This window comes from Dermochelys coriacea, chromosome 9, assembly GCF_009764565.3.
Source record: "Dermochelys coriacea isolate rDerCor1 chromosome 9, rDerCor1.pri.v4, whole genome shotgun sequence".
In the NCBI taxonomy this organism is placed as follows: Eukaryota; Metazoa; Chordata; order Testudines; family Dermochelyidae; genus Dermochelys; species Dermochelys coriacea.
The window spans coordinates 76,747,846-76,770,050 of NC_050076.1; the positions used below are offsets into that span (position 1 = coordinate 76,747,846).

A 22,205-nucleotide genomic window follows, 5' to 3' on the forward strand; every position below is an offset into this window, starting at 1 on the left:
TCTTCCTCAAGTAAAATTCTCATTGATGTTAGTGGGAGTTTTGGTGTCTGATTCAAGATTGAAGGATTTAGCCCACAGTTAATCATGTTCTTAAAGGTTAAAGTAAACTTCTTCCAATTAAAAACTAGTATCTCTCAATAACTATATAAAGCGGTACTTAAAGAATCTTGATACCTCCAGTTAGCTTCCCCAGAGACTTGTAGGGGAGTTTTATAAAGGAAAGGTGTCTCCATTCCATAGATGAGTCAATCTCTTGAATTCTTTGTTAGACTGACATTGAAACTAATATACAGAAATGATTTTGCAACATTTAAACAAAAATAATTTCTGATGTTTAAAAATCTTTATTAAAGGAGCTACATATTTTAACTGTAGATCAGACATCAATATTTTGCATTTATCTTCTTGGCTATCAATCTCTGATATTTTCAGAAACAAAATGTAGATATAGATAGTTCAACAAATACCAGGTTCCTCTTGTGACCTTTCAGTGCTGCCACTTCCCCATGCACTTTCAGTTATGGAAAAGATCATCTCTTTTAGTATGGTAAAATGCCTTCTCCACTTCTAGAGAAGGCACCCTCAGCACCCTCTGCATTGAGCTGATCAACCGCAAGTTGAACAACATGCATTTATTTATCCCTCGGTTTTCTACTGACAGTCAGTAATCTTATGAATTCAGGTGCTGGAACTTTACAAAAACCACTGAATACCAAAAGACTTGTGATGAAATCACAAGAGTTGGGAATCTCCAAACATCCTGAATGTGTTGACCCCTGAGACTGCATGGAGTCCCAGTGGCTGAAGGGCTTCGCATTGGCACAGTGGTCTGATCATATGGAGCTCCCTGAGGGATCAGGGCCAAAGTCAGGAATGCAACATAGGATGACAGTCAAGGGAAACAGCAGAAGCACCAGTGAAGGAGCTCCCAACAGGTTCCCGTGTATGCTTTAGCATTGTGCTGTTTGAAACACTAGAGAACCTTGAGTGAGCACCATCAGGGTCTACACTAGTGGTTCTCAACCAGGGGTATATGTACCCTTGAGGGTACTCAGAGATCTTCCAGGGGGTACATCAACTCAGCTAGATATTTGCCTCATTTTACAATAGGCTACATAAAAAGCACTTGCAAAGTCAGTACAAACTAAAATTTCATAGACAATTATTTGTTTATACTTCTCTGTATACTATACACTGAAATGTATGTACAGTACTTATATTCCAATTGAGTTATTTTATAACTATATGGTAAAAATGAGAAAGTAAGCAATTTTTCAGTAATAGTGTGCTGCGACACTTTGGTACATTTATGTCTGATTTTGTAAGCTTTTAAGTGAGGTAAAACTTGGGGGTACACAAGATAAATCAAATTCTTGAAAGGGGTACAGTAGTCTGGAAAGGTTGAGAGCCACTGGTCTACACGAACTACTTAATGCACAGTATGACATTGCACTTAACAAATCACACCTCCATAGAGCGCATCATCCCACCATGTAGACAAGCCCATAGTTACACTCATCCTAATTCATACGCATTATGCTACAAGCCACATTTTGCTGTCAGTTACACCACTGAAATCAGGTACAGTAACTCCTCACTTAAAGTCATCCCAATTAACATTGTTTCGTTGTTACGTTGCTGATCAATTAGAGAACATGCTCATTTAAAGTTGTGAAGTGCTCCCTTAGAACGTTGTTTGGCAACCGCCTGATTTGCAGAAAGAGCAGCCCGTTGGAGCTAGATGGTGGGTGGTTGGAACCAGGGTGGACCATAGCCCCCCATCAGTTCCCTGCTGCCCTAAGTTCCCTGTGTGACAGCTGCCCAGCAGGTTATCAATTGCCGGCAGTTCAGCTGTCCCTGCCCCCCACTGCCATGTGCTGCTCCTGCCCTGCCTTGGAGCTGCTCCCGGGAGGCTACTGCTTGCTGTGCGGGGGGGTGGGGCATGAGGGGGACTAATGTCAGGGTGTCTCCCTCCCCCCCTGCTCCTGCTCCCCGCTTACCCGATCTCCATAGAGCAGCGGGGGACACAAGAGGGCTCAGGATGGGGGGAGCTTGCTGGCAGCAGCTGCTGTCTCAACTTGCTGATCTACTTAAAAAGGCAATGTACTTAGAGTGGTGTCAGTATACTTAAAAGGGCAATGTGAATCTTTCTCTCTTCTCTCTCACACATAGGGTGTGTGTCTCTGTCTCTGTCTGCCATGCTGTCTCCCCTCCCTCCATTCATGCTGCCTTGTAGAGTGTGAAGCTACATTAACAACAATGTGTTAACCCTTGAGCCTCAGCCGAGTGCTAGTTCGTCATTTAGCAGTAAGGCATTCCCTGGGAAATATCCCACCCTCTTCCACCCTCTGACTTCACCACCTCAACCAAGCTTCACAATCTTCATTGTTGTATACAGTATTAAACTGTTTGTTTAAAACTTATACAGTGTGTATATACATATATATATAATACAGTCTTTTGTCTGGTGAAAAAAATTTCCCTGGAACCTAACCCCCCCATTTACATTAATTCTTATGGGGAAATTGCATTCGCTTAACATCATTTTGCTTAAAGTCATATATTTCAGGAACTACAATGTTAAGCAAGGACTTACTGTATAATTCTACTGAGGTTAGTGGAATTATTCTTAATTTACATCAATTTAACAGAAAGATGAATCCGGTCCCTGATCATGCATGATAGCATCAAGGTCAGTGGGTGTGCGCCTGTCTATCTGTCTACCTACAATCAAAGAGTCATTATGCACATTGCTACTTCATAATCTAAGTATAGGGAAAACTGGTAATCGAGGATACCATTGTGTGGTAGCTGTTGGCAATGCTGTTTTGTGACACTCATGGTATGTGAAAGTATACCTGTGAATTGTGTTGATTTAGAAAAACTAAGCTAAAACACAAGGAGCCAGATCTTGCCCTGGGTTGAGCAGGGGCATGCTGGGGGGAGAAGATCACCTTAGCAACAGTAGGACAGGATACCGAACACTCAACAGAGTGCTATGGGACTGGCTGCTGTGCACTGAAGTGCTGTAGCTCCAAGGGCTGCTGGCCAGGGATGCAGCTAGGTCTTGGCCAGGTACCATGTATGCTGGAGTGTACACAAAGTGGAGGAAAGTGTGCAATCTTCTTCTTTTTTTTTTTTAAGGAGAAGCAATGTGCAACCTACCACACAGTCATCCCACTCACCATGAGCAATCCTGCCTGCCCAATAAAACCATCAGAAAGTAAAGGCAGGATATAGACCTAAATAAGCTAATCAGTCGGGATGGGCAAAGCAACGGAGATAAAATTAGAATGGACTCAAGTCTTGCCCAAAACCCAGATCAAACCCAATTTTTTCTGATGTTCAAAGAATCCAATCAACCACTTAGTGCACCTCTTCACATCCTGGTACTGACTGGAACTCAAAATACTGCTATAAAGCCTGTTCTGGCCCAGCCAAAACCAGAAAGAACTGGAAGTCTCACACATACTGAACATGCACATTTTCCAGACCAAAGACACTAAACCAAGCTTGAATAAGCTTGCAGACATTTGGATGCCTGACTGAATGGATGAACCATTTGAAGTTTGTCCAGCTCTAATAATCAGGACTATTTATGATTTCCAGTTTTAAAATACACAGGCTGGCTCCAATCTCTACACCATGAAATTTCAACTTAAGTCCTTCAGCATTTCAAATCATTTAAAGTCAGATGCCATCTGTTCTGTGAAACAGAACTAAGTTTCTAAGGCTAAGGCCATTTCTTTGTCTTTTAAATCCTCAGAATATGTGAGCGCATTTGAAGAATGTGTATCACCATTTATGTGTAATTGTATAGTGCATGCAATGTGGTTATGTCCCAGTACCATTTCAAAGGCTTTTATATTTATTTGTTTCACTTAATACAGAGATGTTTATCATATATCTCAGACTAAGCAACGCTGATGTAATCATGACTGATTCTTTTCTGAATATAGCATTAATTGCATGAATAAGAAAATCTGTGCATATACTTACGCCACAATACCAGAGAGGTGAAACATTTCTGCAGTGAGATAGGATAGGTAACTGTACAGGAAGACAAAGAGGGGTTCAATTACACGGATATTCTTGGTAAATCGTGTGGTAAAGGCAGCAATCATCCCGAATAAAAGGCCTACCAATACCCCTCCTATTCCAACCACAAAAAATTTCCCAATTCCTGCAAACACATCCACAGTTTTGATTGTTGACATTTCGCAAAAGGATCTAAACAGCTTGTACAGCACCTAGAAGAAAAATAAAAGGAAAAAGAGAGCGATAAACAAACATTAGCTAGAGATGACCACAGGCAACAGACACATCATTAAATGTTTGTGACACTTCTGCCTATGTGGTGAAATGCTTTCCTAGTGTTCGCAAAAAGAAAAGGAGTACTTGTGGCACCTTAGAGACTAACAAATTTATTTGAGCATAAGCTTTCGTGAGCTACAGCTCACTTCATCAGATGCATCGAATGGATAAAGCAGCCTAAATCTTGGCTCTTGAGGTTTCAATGGATGTGGCAGCGGGGGGGAGGGGGGTGCCTGCCAGGAGCTTCGTCAGGTGTAAAGGCATATAGTTTCCTCACGGCCTGCCCTAGACCTTTAGATCCCTGGGGAAAAACAGGGCTTCTCCATGGCCTATCACATGGGAGACAAACCCCACCCTCCCCATGGAATGATACAAAGGGGGTGTTCTGCAAGGAGATCTTCATGGAGATTTTGTCCCTCTAAGTCTCCACTGGAGATTTGTATTATGAAAGAAACTAGCAATAAGAATTTGTCTGTGGGATGGAACATCTGAAATTAATGGTTCCAATTAGACTATGAAGCTCACCCCTTACTGATGTGAATGAACGGGAAGAGAGGTAAACTTCTACTTTTGCTGCTGATCCATGAAGGATTATAAATGCAAACACACTGATATTGTATATCTATAATCAAAGCATTTAAATACATATTATTTCTCACTATCTTCCTTCTACTCACATGACAGTGCAGTTAAAATCCCTAAACATTAACAGGTTTCAGAGTAGCAGCCATGTTAGTCTGTATCCACAAAAAGAACAGGAGTACTTATGGCACCGTAGAGGCTAACAAATTTATTAGAGCATAAGCTTTCGTGGGCTACAGCCCACTTCATCGGATGCATAGAATGGAACATGTAGTAAGAAGATATATATATATATACATACAGATAAGTTGGAAGTTGCCATACAAACTGTGAGAGGCCAATTAGTTAAGATGAGCTATTATCAGCAGGAGAAAAAAACTTTTGTAGTGATAATCAAGATGGCCCATTTAGACAGTTGACAAGACAGTGTGAGGATACTTAACTTAGGGAAATAGATTCAATATGTGTAATGACCCAGCCACTCCCAGTCTCTATTCAAATCCAAGTTAATGGCATCTAGTTTGCATATTAATTCAAGCTCAGCAGTTTCTCACTGGAGTCTGGTTTTGAAGCTTTTCTGTTGCAAAATTACAGGTTTCAGAGTAGCAGCCATGTTAGTCTGTATTTGCAAAAAGAAAAGGAGTACTTATGGCACCTTAGAGACGAACAAATTTATTTGAGCATAAGCTTTCGTGAGCTACAGCTCACTTCATCAGATGCATTCGGTGGAAAATACAGTGGGGAGATTTATATACACACACAGAGAACACGAAACAATGGGTTTATCATACACACTGTAAGGAGAGTGATCACTTAAGATAAGTCATCACCAGCCGGGGGGGGGGGAAAGGAGGAAAACCTTTCATGGTGACAAGCAAGGTGGGCCATTTCCAGCAGTTAACAAGAACGTTTGAGGAATGGTGTGGGGGGGGGGGAGAAATAACATGGGGAAATAGTTTTACTTTGTATAATGACTCATCCACTCCCAGTCTCTATTCAAGCCTAAGTTAATTGTATCCAGTTTGCAAATTAATTCCAATTCAGCAGTCTCTCGCTGGAGTCTGTTTTTGAAGTTTTTTTGTTGAAGGAAAACCACTCTCAGGTCTGTAATCGAGTGACTGGAGAAATTGAAGTGTTCTCCAACTGGTTTTTGAATGTTATAATTCCCGTTGCCAACTCTGTCCACATATCTATTCAGGGGACACCATCATAGGGCCTAATCACATCAGCCACACTATCAAAGGCTCGTTCACCTGCGCATCTACCAATGTGATATGTGCCAGCAATGCCCCTCTGCCATGTACATTGGTCAAACTGGACAGTCTCTACGTAAAAGAATAAATGGACACAAATCAGACATCAAGAATTATAACATTCAAAAACCAGTCGGAGAACACTTCAGTCTCTCCAGTCACTCGATTACAGACCTAAGAGTGGCTATACTTCAACAAAAAAACTTCAAAAACAGACTCCAGCGAGAGACTGCTGAATTGGAATTAATTTGCAAACTGGATACAATTAACTTAGGCTTGAATAGAGACTGGGAGTGGATGAGTCATTACACAAAGTAAAACTATTTCCCCATGTTATTTCTCCCCCCCCCCCACCCCACCCCCCACTGTTCCTCAGACGTTCTTGTTAACTGCTGGAAATGGCCCACCTTTCTGGTCACCATGAAAGGTTTTCCTCCTTCCCCCCCCCCCCGCTGGTGATGGTTCATCTTAAGTGATCACTCTCCTTACAGTGTGTATGATAAAACCCATTGTTTCATGTTCTCTGTGTGTGTATATAAATCTCCCCACTGTATTTTCCACCAAATGCATCCAATGAAGTGAGCTGTAGCTCACAAAAGCTTATGCTCAAATAAATTTGTTAGTCTCTAAGGTGCCACAAGTACTCCTTTTCTTGTTGCAAAATTGCCACCCTTAAATCTTTTACAGCTAGTGGCATTCTGTTATTTTCTTTGTTGGGCCTGTCCTGTAGTAAGTGACTTCTGGGTACTCTTCTGGCTCTGTCAATCTGTTTTTTCACTTCAGCAGGTATACCCACCTACAACAGGACAGGCCCAACAAAGAAAATAACAGCACACCACTAGCTGTCACCTTCAGCTGCCTACTAAAACCTCTCTAGCGCATCATCAAAGATTTACAACTTATCCTGAAAAATGATCCCTCACTCCCACAGATCTTGGGAGACAGACCAGTCCTCGCTTACAGATAATCACCCAACCTGAAGCAAATACTCTCCAGCAACCACACACCACACAATAAAAACATTAACCCAGGAACCTATCCTTGCAACAAAGCCCGATGCCAACTCTGTCCACATATTTATTCAAGTGACACCATCATAGGACCTAATCACATTAACCACGCCATCAGGAGTTTGTTCACCTGCATATCTACCGATGTGATATATGCCATCATGTGCCAGCAATGCCCCTCTGTCATGTACACTGGCCAAACAGGACAGTCTCTATCCAAAACAATAAATGGACACAAATCTGACATCAGGATTCATAACATTCAAAAACCGGTAGGGTCGTCCTTCAGGATAGGTTGTAGATCCTTGATGATGCGTTGGAGAGGTTTTAGTTGGAGGCTGAAGGTGTTGGTCACATAAACACCACCCTATACCAAAAACCTACTGACCACTATTCCTACCTTCATGCCTCCAGCTTTCACCCAGATCACACCACACGATCCATTGTCTACAGCCAAGCTCTACGATACAACCACATTTGCTCCAACCCCTCAGACAGAGACAAACACCTACAAGATCTCTACCAAGCATTCTTACAACTACAATACCCACCTGCTGAAGTGAAGAAACAGATTGACAGAGCCAGAAGAGTACCCAGAAGTCAGCTACTACAGGACAGGCCCAACAAAGAAAATAACAGAACGCCACTAGCCATCACCTTCAGCCCCCAACTAAAACCTCTCCAGCACATCATCAAGGATCTACAACCTATCCTGAAGGACGACCCATCACTCTCACAGATCTTGGGAGACAGGCCAGTCCTTGCTTACAGACAGCCCCCCAACCTGAAGCAAATACTCACCAGCAACCACACACCACACAACAGAACCACTAACCCAGGAACCTATCCTTGCAACAAAGCCCGTTGCCAACTCTGTCCACATATCTATTCAGGGGACACCATCATAGGGCCTAATCACATCAGCCACACTATCAGAGGCTTGTTCACCTGCACATCTACCAATGTGATACATGCCATCATGTGCCAGCAATGCCCCTCTGCCATGTACATTGGTCAAACTGGACAGTCTCTACGTAAAAGAATAAATGGACACAAATCAGACATCAAGAATTATAACATTCAAAAACCAGTCGGAGAACACTTCAATCTCTCCGGTCACTCGATTACAGACCTGAGAGTGGCTATCCTTCAACAAAACAACTTCAAAAACAGACTCCAACGAGAGACTGCTGAATTGGAATTAATTTGCGAACTGGATACAATTAACTTAGGCTTGAATAAAGACTGGGAGTGAATGAGTCACTACACAAAGTAAAACTATTTCCCCATGTTATTTCTCCCCTCCCACCCCACCCCCCACTGTTCCTCAGACGTTCTTGTTAACTGCTGGAAATGGCCCACCTTGCTGGTCACCATGAAAGGTTTTCCTCCTCCCCCCCCCCCCTGCTGGAGATGGTTCATCTTAAGTGATCACTCTCCTTACAGTGTGTATGGTAACACCCATTGTTTCATGTTCTCTGTGTATATAAATCTCCCCACTGTATTTTCCACTGAATGCATCCAATGAAGTGAGCTGTAGCTCACGAAAGCTTATGCTCAAATAAATTTGTTAGTTTCTAAGGTGCCACAAGTACTCCTTTTCTTTTTACACATATTGAATCTATTTCCCTAAGTTAAGTATCCTCACACCTTCTTGTCAACTGTATAAATGTGCCATCTTGATTATCACTACAAAAGTTTTTTTCTCCTGCTGATAATAGCTAATCTTAACTAATTAGCCTCTCACAGTTTGTACGGCAACTTCCAACTTATCTGTATGTATATATATATATATCTTCTAACTACATGTTCCATTCTATTCATCCGATGAAGTGGGCTGTAGCCCACAAAAGCTTATGCTCTAATAAATTTGTTCGTCTCTAAGGTGCCACAAGTACTCCTGTTCTTTTCAAACATTAACAGTAAATCCATCGAGTCACATTTTGGTTGTACATCAGGCTGTTGATGCAGCCAATGATACCAGCAGTTTTATACCAATTACTGAAAGCAATGAGTGCACTATCATGTGTGGCAACTCTGGTGTACCAACTTTCTGGCATGCAGATAGGGCCTGACCCAACGCCCGCTGAAATCAAGGCGAATTATTCCATTGATACCAATGGGCTTTACAACAGACTTTACGACAGGAGACTTCCTGAAGTGGAGAGCTTTGCAGAGATGTTGGACCTAAATATCTTCCTGCAAGTACTGGCTGTTGATTAAAATGGACAATTTCACGCTAAACTATTTCTATAATCCAAAGTTGATGTAGAAGTATTGGGCATAACAGGTCCTGATTTTTTATTGTCCCTTTTATTTACAGGGAAATTAAATTGTTGAGAAATAGTCTTTAACTTAGTGTTTTCCTGTCTAGAATTCTTCATTATAAAAGAGTACCATATGCAGTATAAAAGACATTGCGTAATATAAAGTGATAGGCAGTGCCTGACTCCAGCTGCAGAATCTTATCTTGAACCCACTTGAAGAAATTGGTATGACTGAGTCAGCATATTAGATCCAATCCTGTGTTCCTCAATGCCCAAACCTCACAAGAAACAAAGGACTGGGCACATTAGATAACAATAGAGACACTTCATCTGATAAGCTTTATTTATTACTATAATGTATTGAGTGCTGATAGTCTACTCAGCATTGTACGAATATGAGGATGTTTCCTGCCTCAGGGATCTCACTATTCAGGGGCTAAATTGTGCAGTCTTTACCCACCTTGTTGAACACTGAACTCAATGGGACTGCTCTTGTGTAAAAGCTCACCACTGTATACATGCTCACCATTATGTGGACCCTACGACCTTGATCCACAGCCTTCCGGCATCAATGGAAAGACCCCCATTGCAGTCAGTGGGCTCTGGATCAGGCCCTAAGTGAGTTCAGAATGGGATTCTGCAGCTAGAGTGGATAAAAGGGAAAATAGCTCATTTTTAAATTAAATAAGTCATTTTTTAAATCAGGGACCAGGCTTGGATTTTGCTCCTCAGAAGATGGGACACAAAAGAAAGTCACTCTCTTTATTTTAAATAAAGTAACTATTAAGAGAATGGAGATTTAATTCATAGTAGAAAGACGAAGAAGGTACATATTAACAGATTGTCCTCTCAAAACATGTCTGCTCCTGTTATGACAATGCAGCAAGTGTCAATACAAACATTTAAAATAAATAACAATTTTAGGGCCTGATCCTGCAAGGTGCTGAGTTGGCTCCAAAGAACACTTTATAGATTCACAGGTTTTAAGGCCAGAGGGACCATGATGATAATTTAGTCTGACCTCCTGCATAACTCATCCCTGAGAACAGCTGATTTCAATCGGAGCTGAGGCAGCTCAGCACCAGAATCATGCTTTCTTGTAGCCAATAATAGTAGCAACAAGATACTTTTGTTTTACTTTTTAATTATAGTTTGTTCACTGGAAAGGTTCCCCTCCCTCTCCCTGCCTCCTCCCCCCGCCCCTTTTGCCAATCTAATTCCCATATTGACGATGTTTCTGAAACAAAACGCAAATTTACTTTTTCTCTTCATATCTTAGTGTCTTCATGTGCACATATTGGCTCTAGGGGAATGTTACTGAGAACAGACTGTAGATACTACACCGTCATAGATCATATCCTGTAACCTTTTCGCACTGCAGTGAATGAGACCTCTCCATAAAAATCAATGGGTCAAATTCCATGGGTCCTTTCTACACTAAAAAAAAACTTCCACTATAATCACCACTGCTTCTGGCTCCACAATATCCCTGTAAGGTAGGGAAGTGGTATTGTCCCCATTATACAGCTGGGGATCTAAGGAACAGAGAGACACTAAGGGACTTGCCCAAGGTCATACAGGAAGTCTTTGGCAGGACATGGAATTGAATGTGAGTCTCCTGAGTGCCAGGCTAGCACTAGCCATAGGACCATCCTTCCTCTGTACATTTAATACCAACATAAGTGATAGTACTTACCACTGTAACAGCATCATTTAGGAGTGATTCTCCAAAAACCAAAATGTGAAGCTTTTCATTGACATGTATCTCTTCAAACACAGATAACACTGCTACAGGATCCACTGCAGCAATCAGACTGCCAAACCAGAGATTATGGAGCAAAGATACATCCTGCAGGTGAAAGGATTTCACTTGGCATATCCCATACAGCGAGAAGCCAATCCCAAACACATTCCATATAGTTCCCACTACAGCATACAGAAGAATAGTCCCAATGTTCTCGAAAAAGGGACGGCTGGGCATGAAGTACCCTGCATCAAGGACTATAGGTGGCAGCAAATAGAGGAAAAAGATATCACTGTCCATGACTGGTGGGGACTTGTCGTTTAAGCCATAGATGATGCCTCCCATGATAAGCCCCACAAATATCAATAAGCAGCTTTCAGGCACAACTGACGGCAGCTTGTTAAACAGATGAAATGCTGGTGAACAGTGAAAAGATGACATCATTATCCAGAATCAGCATAATATGTTGACATCATCATTTCATCACACTTTTTTATAATACAAAAGAGGAATCGCTCCATGTTGTCATTTTTAGCAGAGAGCATTGCGGGGTGTGAACTGATGCTGTTTATCCTAAATAATAATTTTCCATCTTAATACCAGTAGGATTCTTTAGGTGAGCATGAAGTGAATTTAAAAAATGCTGTAAATGTTGGTAAAATGAAAAGTTAATAAATAAATAGCATTCTATAGCACAGAAGTTCTCAAACTGGGGGTCGGGACCACTCAGGGGGTCGCGAGGTTATTACATGGGGGGTCGCGAGCTGTCAGCCTCCACCCCAAACCCCGCTTTGCCTCCAGCATTTATAATAGTGTTAAATATATTAAAAAGTTTTTTTAATTTATAAGGGGGGGTCGCACTCAGAGGCTTGCTATGTGAAAGGGGTCACCAGTACAAAAGGTTGAGAACTACTGCTATAGCACCTTTCATTCAGGAAGATCCCAAAGTGCTTTACAGTTTTATATACTCTATTGAAACACAGCCATATCTGCGGTGAAACACAGCCATCTTGCTACACAACATCAGTAGACAACATTTTTTTAAAGAGAAGCTGAAGAATAGCATATAGAATTCAAAATATGAGGGAAAATTTAAAGTAGGTGGAGTATATTTACCTAAATTGGAATTAGGCTAGCACACCTCTAATTTTGCCAAAAGTGCCAGAAGATTTTTAATAACTACAATTGGCATATTCCTCAATTCATCACAACAAAAGGTTAAAAGCTATATATTTTAGATAACAGTACAGTAGGCACTGAAAAAAATCTACCTAAGATAAATATACGTGAAGGAATTCAGGATAATAGATTGCGTAGGGTCTAAATACCATACTGTCTTCAGCGCTACAAAAGTAGAGAGCAACAGTTCTTTTTTTTTTTAAATTGTGTTCCGTGTTTCCAACGAATGTTCTTTGTCAGAGAAAGCCTTCTTGTTAATTATAAAGGAGGACATTTTAATATTCACTTATCATTAGCTCTTTAAACAGTTAGAATACAACATGTGAAAAGTGAGCTCAGCACCTCCGGACAAGCGGTGCATTCAGCTACTTTGCACAGATCTAAACTTTAAAAAGAAATTCATACAACACAAGTCATGAAAAAAAATAAACCAAACTGAAAAAAATCTTATTAATCATTATTTGTATTGTTTGTTTGTATTACCAGAACTGGGCCCCTAGAGTACTTGGTGGTATACAGACTTAAAACAAAAGACTATCTCTGCTCCAAAGACCTTACAATGTAAGTAAGCATCAGATATTTCATATTTCTGAATAATTAAATTAAGGTTAAGGGGCTTCTGCAGTACTAATGGAGCTCATAGCCCGTATTTATCATTTCCCTTCTTATACCATATTACTCTTAGGCCCAAATTATTCATTGTGATGGGCTTGATCCAACCCGCTCCTCATTCTTAACTCCCATTGACATCAGTGGAGAGCTGTGTGCAGAAAAGTTGCGAAAGCAGGCACATAGTTCAGGATTATTATTCACATTTGTAATTTGTCACTCCAGTTATATAATTACACAATTACTCCCATTATCCTTTCTGGACTCTCCTCTCCCATGGATATGTGTGTGCAGTTCTTAAGTTTTGCATGTATAAACTTATATGTGGCTTTGGAAATGTCACTGTCATTTGCAGCTGCAGTATTACAAGCTGACAAGCAATTGTGTGGGGTTTTTTCCATTTGCAAATATGGCAATTTAATGTACAGTACTCTATTGAAACCCAGCCTCAGAGAGCCAGGGAGCAGGGCTAGGTTCACACACAGGGAAAGTCTCGCACTCAGCTGCAAGGTGCTTCGCATTTGCTTACAAGAAAGCCTCACAAACCCTGTGTATCTGTATGTGTGTATGGAGGAAAGGGGGAGATAAAGAAACAATCAGCCCAGAGGGCTATCTAGTTTGGTATCCTGTCAACAAACAGCCCTACCTGATGCTGCAGAGATGAAATGCAGTCAGTTTGAGCAGCTCCGTACCATAAAGGGAAGAAGTTGTTCTCTTCTATCTAGCCCAAGATTTAAAAATATTATTGATAACTCACTTCCCACCTGAGCTTCCCCGGTTATGAGGAGCTGGCTGAGAAGTGCATGTGTTGACTGTCTTTCCCAGGCTAGAGCAATTCAGTCAGGCACTGGGCAGGATGGGGCACTCAGAGACTTTGAAAACCTCACAGACAGATTTAGGGGTAAGGAGGGTTTTAAGCAAGGACTTTCCACCCTAGCTGGGGTTTGACAAACAGATGCCCAATGCAGGGAAGTTCTCAGAGTATCCCTCCCCTGTTTGAGCTCTGCCCCTCTCCTCTTCCTCCTGCTGCTGCCCAGAAGAAACCTGGCTTCTTACCTATTTTGGCCAGAGAAGCTAGCATGATCCAGAGCGTTATTTCAAAGGGGACCTGCACATGCTGATAATCCAGGGAGAAGAAGACTGTGTGCACAGAGGATTCATTATCCTGGGCTTCCTGGGACCCCCAGCTGGCATTCTCTGGGCCACTGTCTTCGGGAGACAGCAGCAGCGACGGTCCCTGGAGTGCACTGACCACAGGAGCTCCCAGCAGCAAGGACAAGCAAGGCCCCAGCATCCATCCTGCTGCAGCCTCCCATCCCAGCCTCTGCCTCTCCATGAGCCCTGGGAAGCCGTCCGCCCTGGAAAGTTGGAGACTGGCTGCTTCCCAGCTCCTGGCTGCTGCTGCTGCTGCTCTGACCCTGAGTGGCTGGGCAGGGCTCCAGCCTAATAGGCCCTGCAGGAGCCACTTGCGTGGGTGGGTGCAAAGGCAGGAGCCACTGAGCAGCCCAATGAATCCCAGCCCTGGAGAGCTGGGGAACAGGGCCAAATTCGCACACAGGGAAAGTCTGCACTCAGCCGCAAGGCGCTTAGTGTTTGCTTACAGGAAAGCCTCACAAACCCTTAGTGTATGTGATTCTGTGTGTGTATGGGGGAAGGGGGGAGATCCTTACCATTTTGGGCCTCAGCCACCCAAATTCCACTGCCTAAATGAAGAACAAGTGTAACTGTTCCTTCTGCAACCCCCAAAACCCCAGACCTAGAGGCAACAGCAAAACCTGGATCAGTGGCTGATTTCGGGCCCCAGCCCCCCCATTCTAGTGCTTACACAGAGAACTGGTATAGATGATACCTTTGCCCATTGCATCTTCCCTTTGGTAAACCAAATGCAAATCAGAGTATCCACCAAAAATAACTACAACCAGCTAATACAATCACTTAACTAAGCATGCAACTGGAGGGTCTAGGATGGAGGGCATCTCAAGAATAAATTCCAGCAATAGTTTGTCGTCTTCTGCAGTCAGGAGCAGAAGAGAGAGCAATTTCTGTGTTTCCTTTTCATGCACGGCACTCAGATACCACAGGGACAGGGGTGGGGAGGGGAATATAAAACGGAGACAGAGAGAGAGAGAGATGTCATTAACTACCATATCTGAACTTCAGGAGTGTTTGATTACTTGGCCATTTCTTCTCAGAACAGTTCTTTATACTGCAGTAGCCGGTGTGGCCACTGGGAAGGTTCAGGGATAGGTATCCACTGACTTTAGGGGATACTCTCGCATTCATTTTGAGAAGCAGAGTATTTGTTTGACGCATTATCAGACACATTAATAATATGGAGGGCGAAACACAGAAAACCAAATCCCTCCACGATTTCACCAGTGATGTTTCACCAGGGATGTATTTAGCCCATGCAGCACAAGCAATTAAAATATGGGGGCCCCAGGCTGCTGCTGGACTAATCGATGACCCATTTTTTTCTTCAGATGCCCAAAGGACACCAAACCCGAGCTGCTAATGACATATTGGTGATCCATTTTTTCTATAATGGAGAGCTAGACGGAAGACCAAAATCACACATGTATGTGCTCTTTGTTTGTCAATAACACACCATGTCCCAATTTCTGATATTATTTTGTAGGGCAGAAAAATAAACAGGAATCTTGGGAAGCAGTGATACATTCTGAAAGGCACCCTCCCACCCCTCCATTTAACATCATTTATCTGCTTTTATAATGTGCTTTTAACAGGAATTTCTACCTTGACTAAAGAAAATGCTGTCTTGACTTCTTGGCAAACTGAGATTTCAAGAGTTTTGGCAAAAAATTCTCCCTTTGTGTGGAAAAAAATGACAGGAGGAAATCCTGGGGGAGGGCAATCCTACAGGGTTCCCTTTATGCATTTCCCCATAATCATTCCTTGGAGTGGGGAATAAGGCCCCTCACAGTTTGGAACAGATGGGGGTTAAGCATATGTGCACTGTTCCTTTAAATATTAAACAGGAAATTTGGTGGCAGGGGGCTGAAGTGATCTAGGCAAAATCTTTACAGTGAAACTCACAAAAAGGCAGAAGAGTCTTGAGAACATGCTAATAAATTTCCTTGTTCAGTGTCGGAAGAAAGTGACTCTGTGATCATTTACCAGGGTGTTCTGCCTCCAGAATCCAAAGATTCTTGGGATAACTCTAGGAGTAGGGTGACCATATTTCCCCAAGTAAAAATGGGACACTGTGTGGGGTGGCTCGAGCCACCTGCCATTGCCACTCACCTGAGCCCCATGCCTCCCAGGGCTGGGGCTGAGCACCTGAGCCCCGCACCGCCTGAGGCTGGGGTGACTGCCCAAGTCCCATGCTGCCCAAGGCTGACAGTCCAAGCCCTGCCATCCAGTGCCTCGTGTTGCCACTTGCTCCCTCGCCCCCCACAAATGTTCCTCCATACCCCCTGGGGGTGTGCACTCCACTTTTTGGGGGAAACTTGGCATTTGTTCCATTTGTTCTTGCCAGCTGATCATCAGTTGTCAAGAGCAAATGGGATAAATGCCCATTTTTGCAAAAAAATGTTGGGATGTCCTGGACAGGGCTTAAAAAGGGGACTGTCCCAGCCAAAACTGGGCATATGGTTGCCCTACCTAGGAGGCCAGGACCACCTGCACCAGCTATGAGTCCTCTCTCTGGTTCCTAGATGTCTTCCACTGGACCCCATTTCACAAAATTAGATTCTTCCACAGGGAAGAGGCCATGGAAAAGTTAATGCCCCAGAATGCATGAAGTTTTGAGTAAATTCCCTGCAGATTTAGGAAGGATGAAGTCCATCTCTCTGACACTCTACCCACCTTCTCCCCATGTGCAGGAACCATCCCCTCTGTAAGGTCTGAGAAAAAGGAGATGATGCTGCAGAGATGGATGATTGCCCCTCCTGGCCACTCCTCTTTGGGCAGGGATGGGCCCTGTCTGCATGGGAATCCCAGGGGATGATTGAGACCTTCATTGTTTTCAACAAAAAACAATAATAAAAAAATCAAAACCAAAACTTTTCCAGAAATTTGCATCTCTTGATTTCTGTGCTAGGGAAATAAAGAGGCACCCACAGTTCCCCCTTAACTACCCCATTAATTCAGCTGGGAGTGTCTGCAGTCTTTTCTGATTGGGGTTCCCTCTCAAATACAGCACGTGCCATTACAAACTCAAAGTTTGGTGCCCAAGTGCCCACAGTAACCAAAAGGGCCTTGAGCCCCTGAGATCCTACTGGAGCTTGATATCACTAGGGTAGTGCAAAACTTCCCTAAGCTGGCCAGTGGACTCTGCATAGGGAATTCTTGGGTGGCTCAAAGACACCATACTCGCTATTACCTCAACCCCCATCCTGGCTGTGAGTGCCGGTGGCATGGCTGGGAATAAGAGGATAGAGCTGGTAAGGGGACTGCTGCAGGCCATTGGCACTCAGTGCATCTTAATCTTCAGACTGCTTTAAGTTGTACTTGGGGACTGGCCTAGCATTCACCAGCCTGAGGATCATGGAAGCACAAAGGTTGTCAAAAGCCCCCTTTGCATTGCTTCACCTCCTCCTCTTGAGCTGTGCTGAGTGCTCCTATAGCATAGCCCAGGATCCCGGGAGCACCTTCTTAGAGTCAGCAGATCCTGCAATACAGCAAAAACTGCAGAGACAGCAAAGAGCCCTAGGGAGCTAAGAGTCAGGGCAGACACAGAACTCCGCATGGAGAGCCATGACTTTGGCACATCCCCCAAGGAAGCACACAATAGATCTTGGCTGATCCATGGCTTTGGAGGGCCAAAATTCTGCCGTTTGTGACAGGGCAACACCTTCTCCCTCTGACAGATCAATATGGGGAAAAGCCCTTGAGGGAAATGCCATAGAGTTTTCGTCTCCCTGGGGCCCCTCTTGACTTGAGAGTTTTTCTATGATAACCATAACAGTAGTAAAGCATAATCACCATGGTTCCATTTTTCACCAAAGATCTCTTTGTTTACAAAGATTAATTCTCACAACAGACCTGCATAATTATTAATTATACTCCTTTTACAGAAGAGCAAACTAAGGCACAGATGACAAGATGAGACACCCAAAGCTACCCAGTAAGTCAGTGGCAGAGCTAGGAACAGAACAAGCAGACTTGACCCCAGGTCATGCTTCTCCTTATGATGTAATCTCCACCCAGCAGAACATTCTGGTTATGAAATTTGGGTTTGGAAGATTTGCTCTGTTTTTGGTGAGCCAGGTAATTAGAGCTTTGTGAAACAAAAGGATCAGTTTTGATTTTTGCTACTTCAAGGAAAATGCAAGAGTCATTTTTTCCAGTTCACTTTCACTCATGTTCATCTTAAGCAAAAACAGAAAGGTTTGCATCACAGCAGAGGGCAAGGCTGCAGAGCAAAGCTCAATACTGCTTGCTACAAAATGTTTTACCAGCCAAATCAATGCCCATTTAATCAATTGAAACAAACAAAAATAGCAGTTAGAAAAGGGAAGGTGTGGAGGGAATATCAGAGGGAAATAATGTTAAAATTTGCTTCATGTGGCGACTTAAAAATAAAAATATGTTTTAGGCCAAATGCTTAAAACCAAAAGCTTGAGGTATGCGCAAAAATTGCAAGTGCAATTTCATGACAATTTACACATGCAGAATTATCCTAAAAAATTGCCCGTCTGAATAACACAAAGTGTACTGTGGGAAATAATGATATCTGAGAAAAGAATGTGAAACATTTTTTGCCAATATCTATTGGAGTTTTGAATGAATTTCCTTCACGTGTGTTCTCAGACTTCTGTGATCATGGCCCTGATCCTGCAATAAACTCCAAGAGACTGGAGCCCTGTGCTCACATGAAGTCCCAACTCCAATAACTGCAGCCTTGCGGCTTCTGTGTGCAATTAGGCCCCGATCCTGCAAAGACTAATACATGCACTCAACTTTTCCCATTGATATCTTCAGCTTAATCACTGATTTACTTTGCCAATATATCTAGAGACATAATGAAAGGAAAGGGTCTTCATAACGTCTAATTTTGGATGCGATCTTAGTCTTAGAATTTGTTTTAGCATTTCATTAAGATGATGTCTTTTTATTTTTTGAACGGTTCTATTTTGAAGTTTGACACAAATCAGTCCACTAATTCCCTCAAGAATTTAACTATTCAGTTGTCACCTTTTATTGTGGAATAATTTCTCTGTAAAGTCAAAGTCTGATTTTTTTCTAAAACCTGCAGTATGTAGATATTTATTCCTCTTGTTTTAATGGGTATTGAACCATACTGAACCACTTTTTAATGGGAGTACCATTTGGTCATATGTTTATTGATGTGCTTTTACTTTTTCTGATATCATATTCTTTCCCATATTCATAGGGTTCTGGGGCCAGATTCTGATCCCCTTATTCATGGTGACTAGTACCTTGCTCCACAGGTAGCCCCACTGAAATTAAATGGCATTACTAGAAGAGTAAAGTACTTTTTAATATGAGTAAGGTTATCAGAATCTGGGCTCTGTGCAATTAAATTATTGAATTAAGTTAAGCATTTTAACAGGTCCTATATGGTACTCCTTAATTTCATTAGTGCCAACTTCTTCTTGTTCCTTACTTTTACAGTAAAGAAAAGAATAGGAGGGGGACTTAGGATTTTATCCCTTCTGGCTCTTGGTTCTGCTGCTCTGGCATTGATAAGGACAGTATTAGGCACAGCTGGGCATATAACTCATAACTTCTATTCTTTGCTATGTATATGTACTGTGACAGGGCAAGGCCAGATGGCTATGGAAGAGTAGTGGGAGATAGATATATTAGCTCCAGGCTAAACAAATCCCTGGTACCAGGATAAGTGAAATGGCAGCTGCTCCAGGTCAATTAAGACACCTGGGGCCAATTAAGAACTTTCCAGAAGGCAGGGAGAAGGCTAGGTTGATTGGGACACCTGAAGCCAATCAGGGGCTGGCTGAAACTAGTTAAAAGCCTCCCAGTTAGTCAGGTGGGTGTGCATGTCAGGAGCTGTGGGAAGAAGTTGCGCGGTTGAAAAGGCTGAGTAGTACACGCCATATCAGGCACAAGGAAAGAGGCCCTGAGGTAAGGGTGAAGTGGAGCTTGAGGAAGTGAGGGCTGCTGTGGGGGAAGTAGCCCAGGGAATTGTACATGTCATGTTTATAAAAGGTCAGCTACCATAGCTGATACTGTTAGGGTCCCTGGGCTGGAGCCCGGAGTAGAGGGTGGGCCCGGGCTCCCCCCCCCACCTTTGCCCCCTGATTAATCACTGAGACTGGGAGACAACAGAGACTGTACAAGGAAAGATAACTTCTCCTCACCTCCCTCGGTGTCTTATGATGAAAATGGCTCAGTAGACTGTGATCCTTGTCTCTAGAGAAAGAAGGGTTACGTGGAGGGTCACAGTGAGCCTCTGAGGCTAGCGAAATCCACTAGGAAACGCGGGACCCACGGAGGCAAGGACAGAGCTTTGTCACAGTACACATCATGTAATGAAACACAAACAGCCTATGCTAATTTATATCAGCTACTGAAATTCATGCATCATATCATTCTGAGTAAAGCAGATACATTATACATGGAAATGAGTCATCGGTAATGTGCTTTTTACCTATGCTCCCAGAAGGTCTTTCCAGGGCATTCAGACCCTGATCCAGCAAAGCACTTAAGCATGTGCTTAATTTTAAGCACATGAGCAGTGCAACTGAAATCAATGGAATTACGCACATGCTTATAGTTCTGCACATGCTTGTATGCTTTTTTGGATCCGGGCCTTATTGCTCAGATGGAGAAATGCTAATCTCCATTTAGGTAGTTATGTTTATAGTAGCTGACAGAAGTAAAATATATGGCTTCTGTTTTCACTTAAATTGGTTTGTTCTGTTATGTTAGGCCCAGAATGCATTTTTAACTAGGAAATGTTCCATCTGTCTCTCAAGCCAGAAGTGCTAAAGTAAAGCAGAAAAACAAAAGCACCTTATGGTTTTGCCTGTGTTTTTTACTTTTGCCTGTGTTTCTTGTTTTGCAAAAATAAAGTCACTGTAACATATTATTAACCTCCATAGTGTTGATTCTTAAACATGATTTTTACTTATTAACAGCATAAAAACATAGGGACAACGTAAGCCCATGCAGTCCCCAACTATAGAGCTCTGAACAAAAGGTTTTGTTTTAACACAAGGGTGTTGATGCTTTATAAAAGATTATTTTTAAAAATCCTTTCCCAGGTGAAAGATGTTGTCTTGTGTGTGCTTTGCTGGCTTTTGCAACCCAGACACCATTGTGCCCACATCTGTATTGGATGCACACATGTTGCATCCATCTCCAAAGTGAATCCCATTCAGGCCATCCTAAGACTTATACCATCCCTGCTGGATGGTGATCTCTGATGAGGACACTACAGCCCCAGCCCCAGCCATCCCCAGCCTCCCAGAATGAAAGCCCTCAATGCTGTCCTTCTGGTCACTGCCCTGTGAACACAGTGAAGCCATTTCCACAGTGCAGCTGAGCTAAATTAATTTGTCTACTGCTGATCTCATATGCTCCCTGTGGATCTCACGGAAGGATAAACTTGTACGAGTTCATTAATCTACAGTGACTTCTCTTGACAACCCACATGTACAAAGAATTTGAACTAATGAAAAATTACACTGAGAAAACTACAGCCATGTTAACAAGAAATGAGCAAAGAAAAAAATAATCAAGAGGAGACATATATTATCTGTATCCCAAGACTCTCTGACAATCTGAAAGGTGCGCAGATTTTATACTGTGCTCTATGCAGATTTCAGGGACCATTTCTGCATATATTAACAACATGAGCATTATACCTGTTGATAGCTGATTTTACTTTTCAGGAATTTGGAGATCCAAGTAATATTACAGAGAGATCTGAAATGTAATGAATTACTTGCTTCTAAACCTTCTCCCTGCCTAGTATCCCATTCTTTTCCCATGGCCCTTCAAATCTCCCATAACAATCGGATACACCAGTCTGGTTATGTTCCTCTCTAAGCAGCAGTTCCAACAGTACAGTCATTCAGGCTGGCTATGTCATAACTTTACAGCCACCCAATTAGTACTGACTTAAAAAATTCCTCTAGGACAAATACAGGCTGAGTACATTTTAATAATTTTGGCCCTGACCTCTGTGGTGTTGTATTTTTCTCAGCAACCAACTCATACACTCTGAGCAGTCATTTAAATGATTTGCAAATGGCTTCTAATATTTGTTCTTCATCATTATCTCTAAAGAAGACCG

At 42.5% G+C, this 22,205-nt stretch overlaps 1 protein-coding gene across 1 annotated transcript in view; it reads right to left on the reverse strand.

Moving 5' to 3' along the window:
- Positions 1 to 14,294, reverse strand: part of LOC119860920 (sodium/hydrogen exchanger 2-like) — a 66,267-nt gene extending 51,973 nt beyond the window's left edge. The window contains exons 1-3 of the mRNA XM_038415120.2: positions 14,015 to 14,294; positions 11,123 to 11,586; positions 4,000 to 4,250 (exon numbers count right to left, since the gene is read on the reverse strand). Coding sequence (XP_038271048.1) covers positions 4,000 to 4,250; positions 11,123 to 11,586; positions 14,015 to 14,294 — 995 coding nt within the window. The remainder of the gene's footprint in view (positions 1 to 3,999; positions 4,251 to 11,122; positions 11,587 to 14,014) is intronic.
- Between the last annotated feature and the right edge of the window lie 7,911 nt (positions 14,295 to 22,205).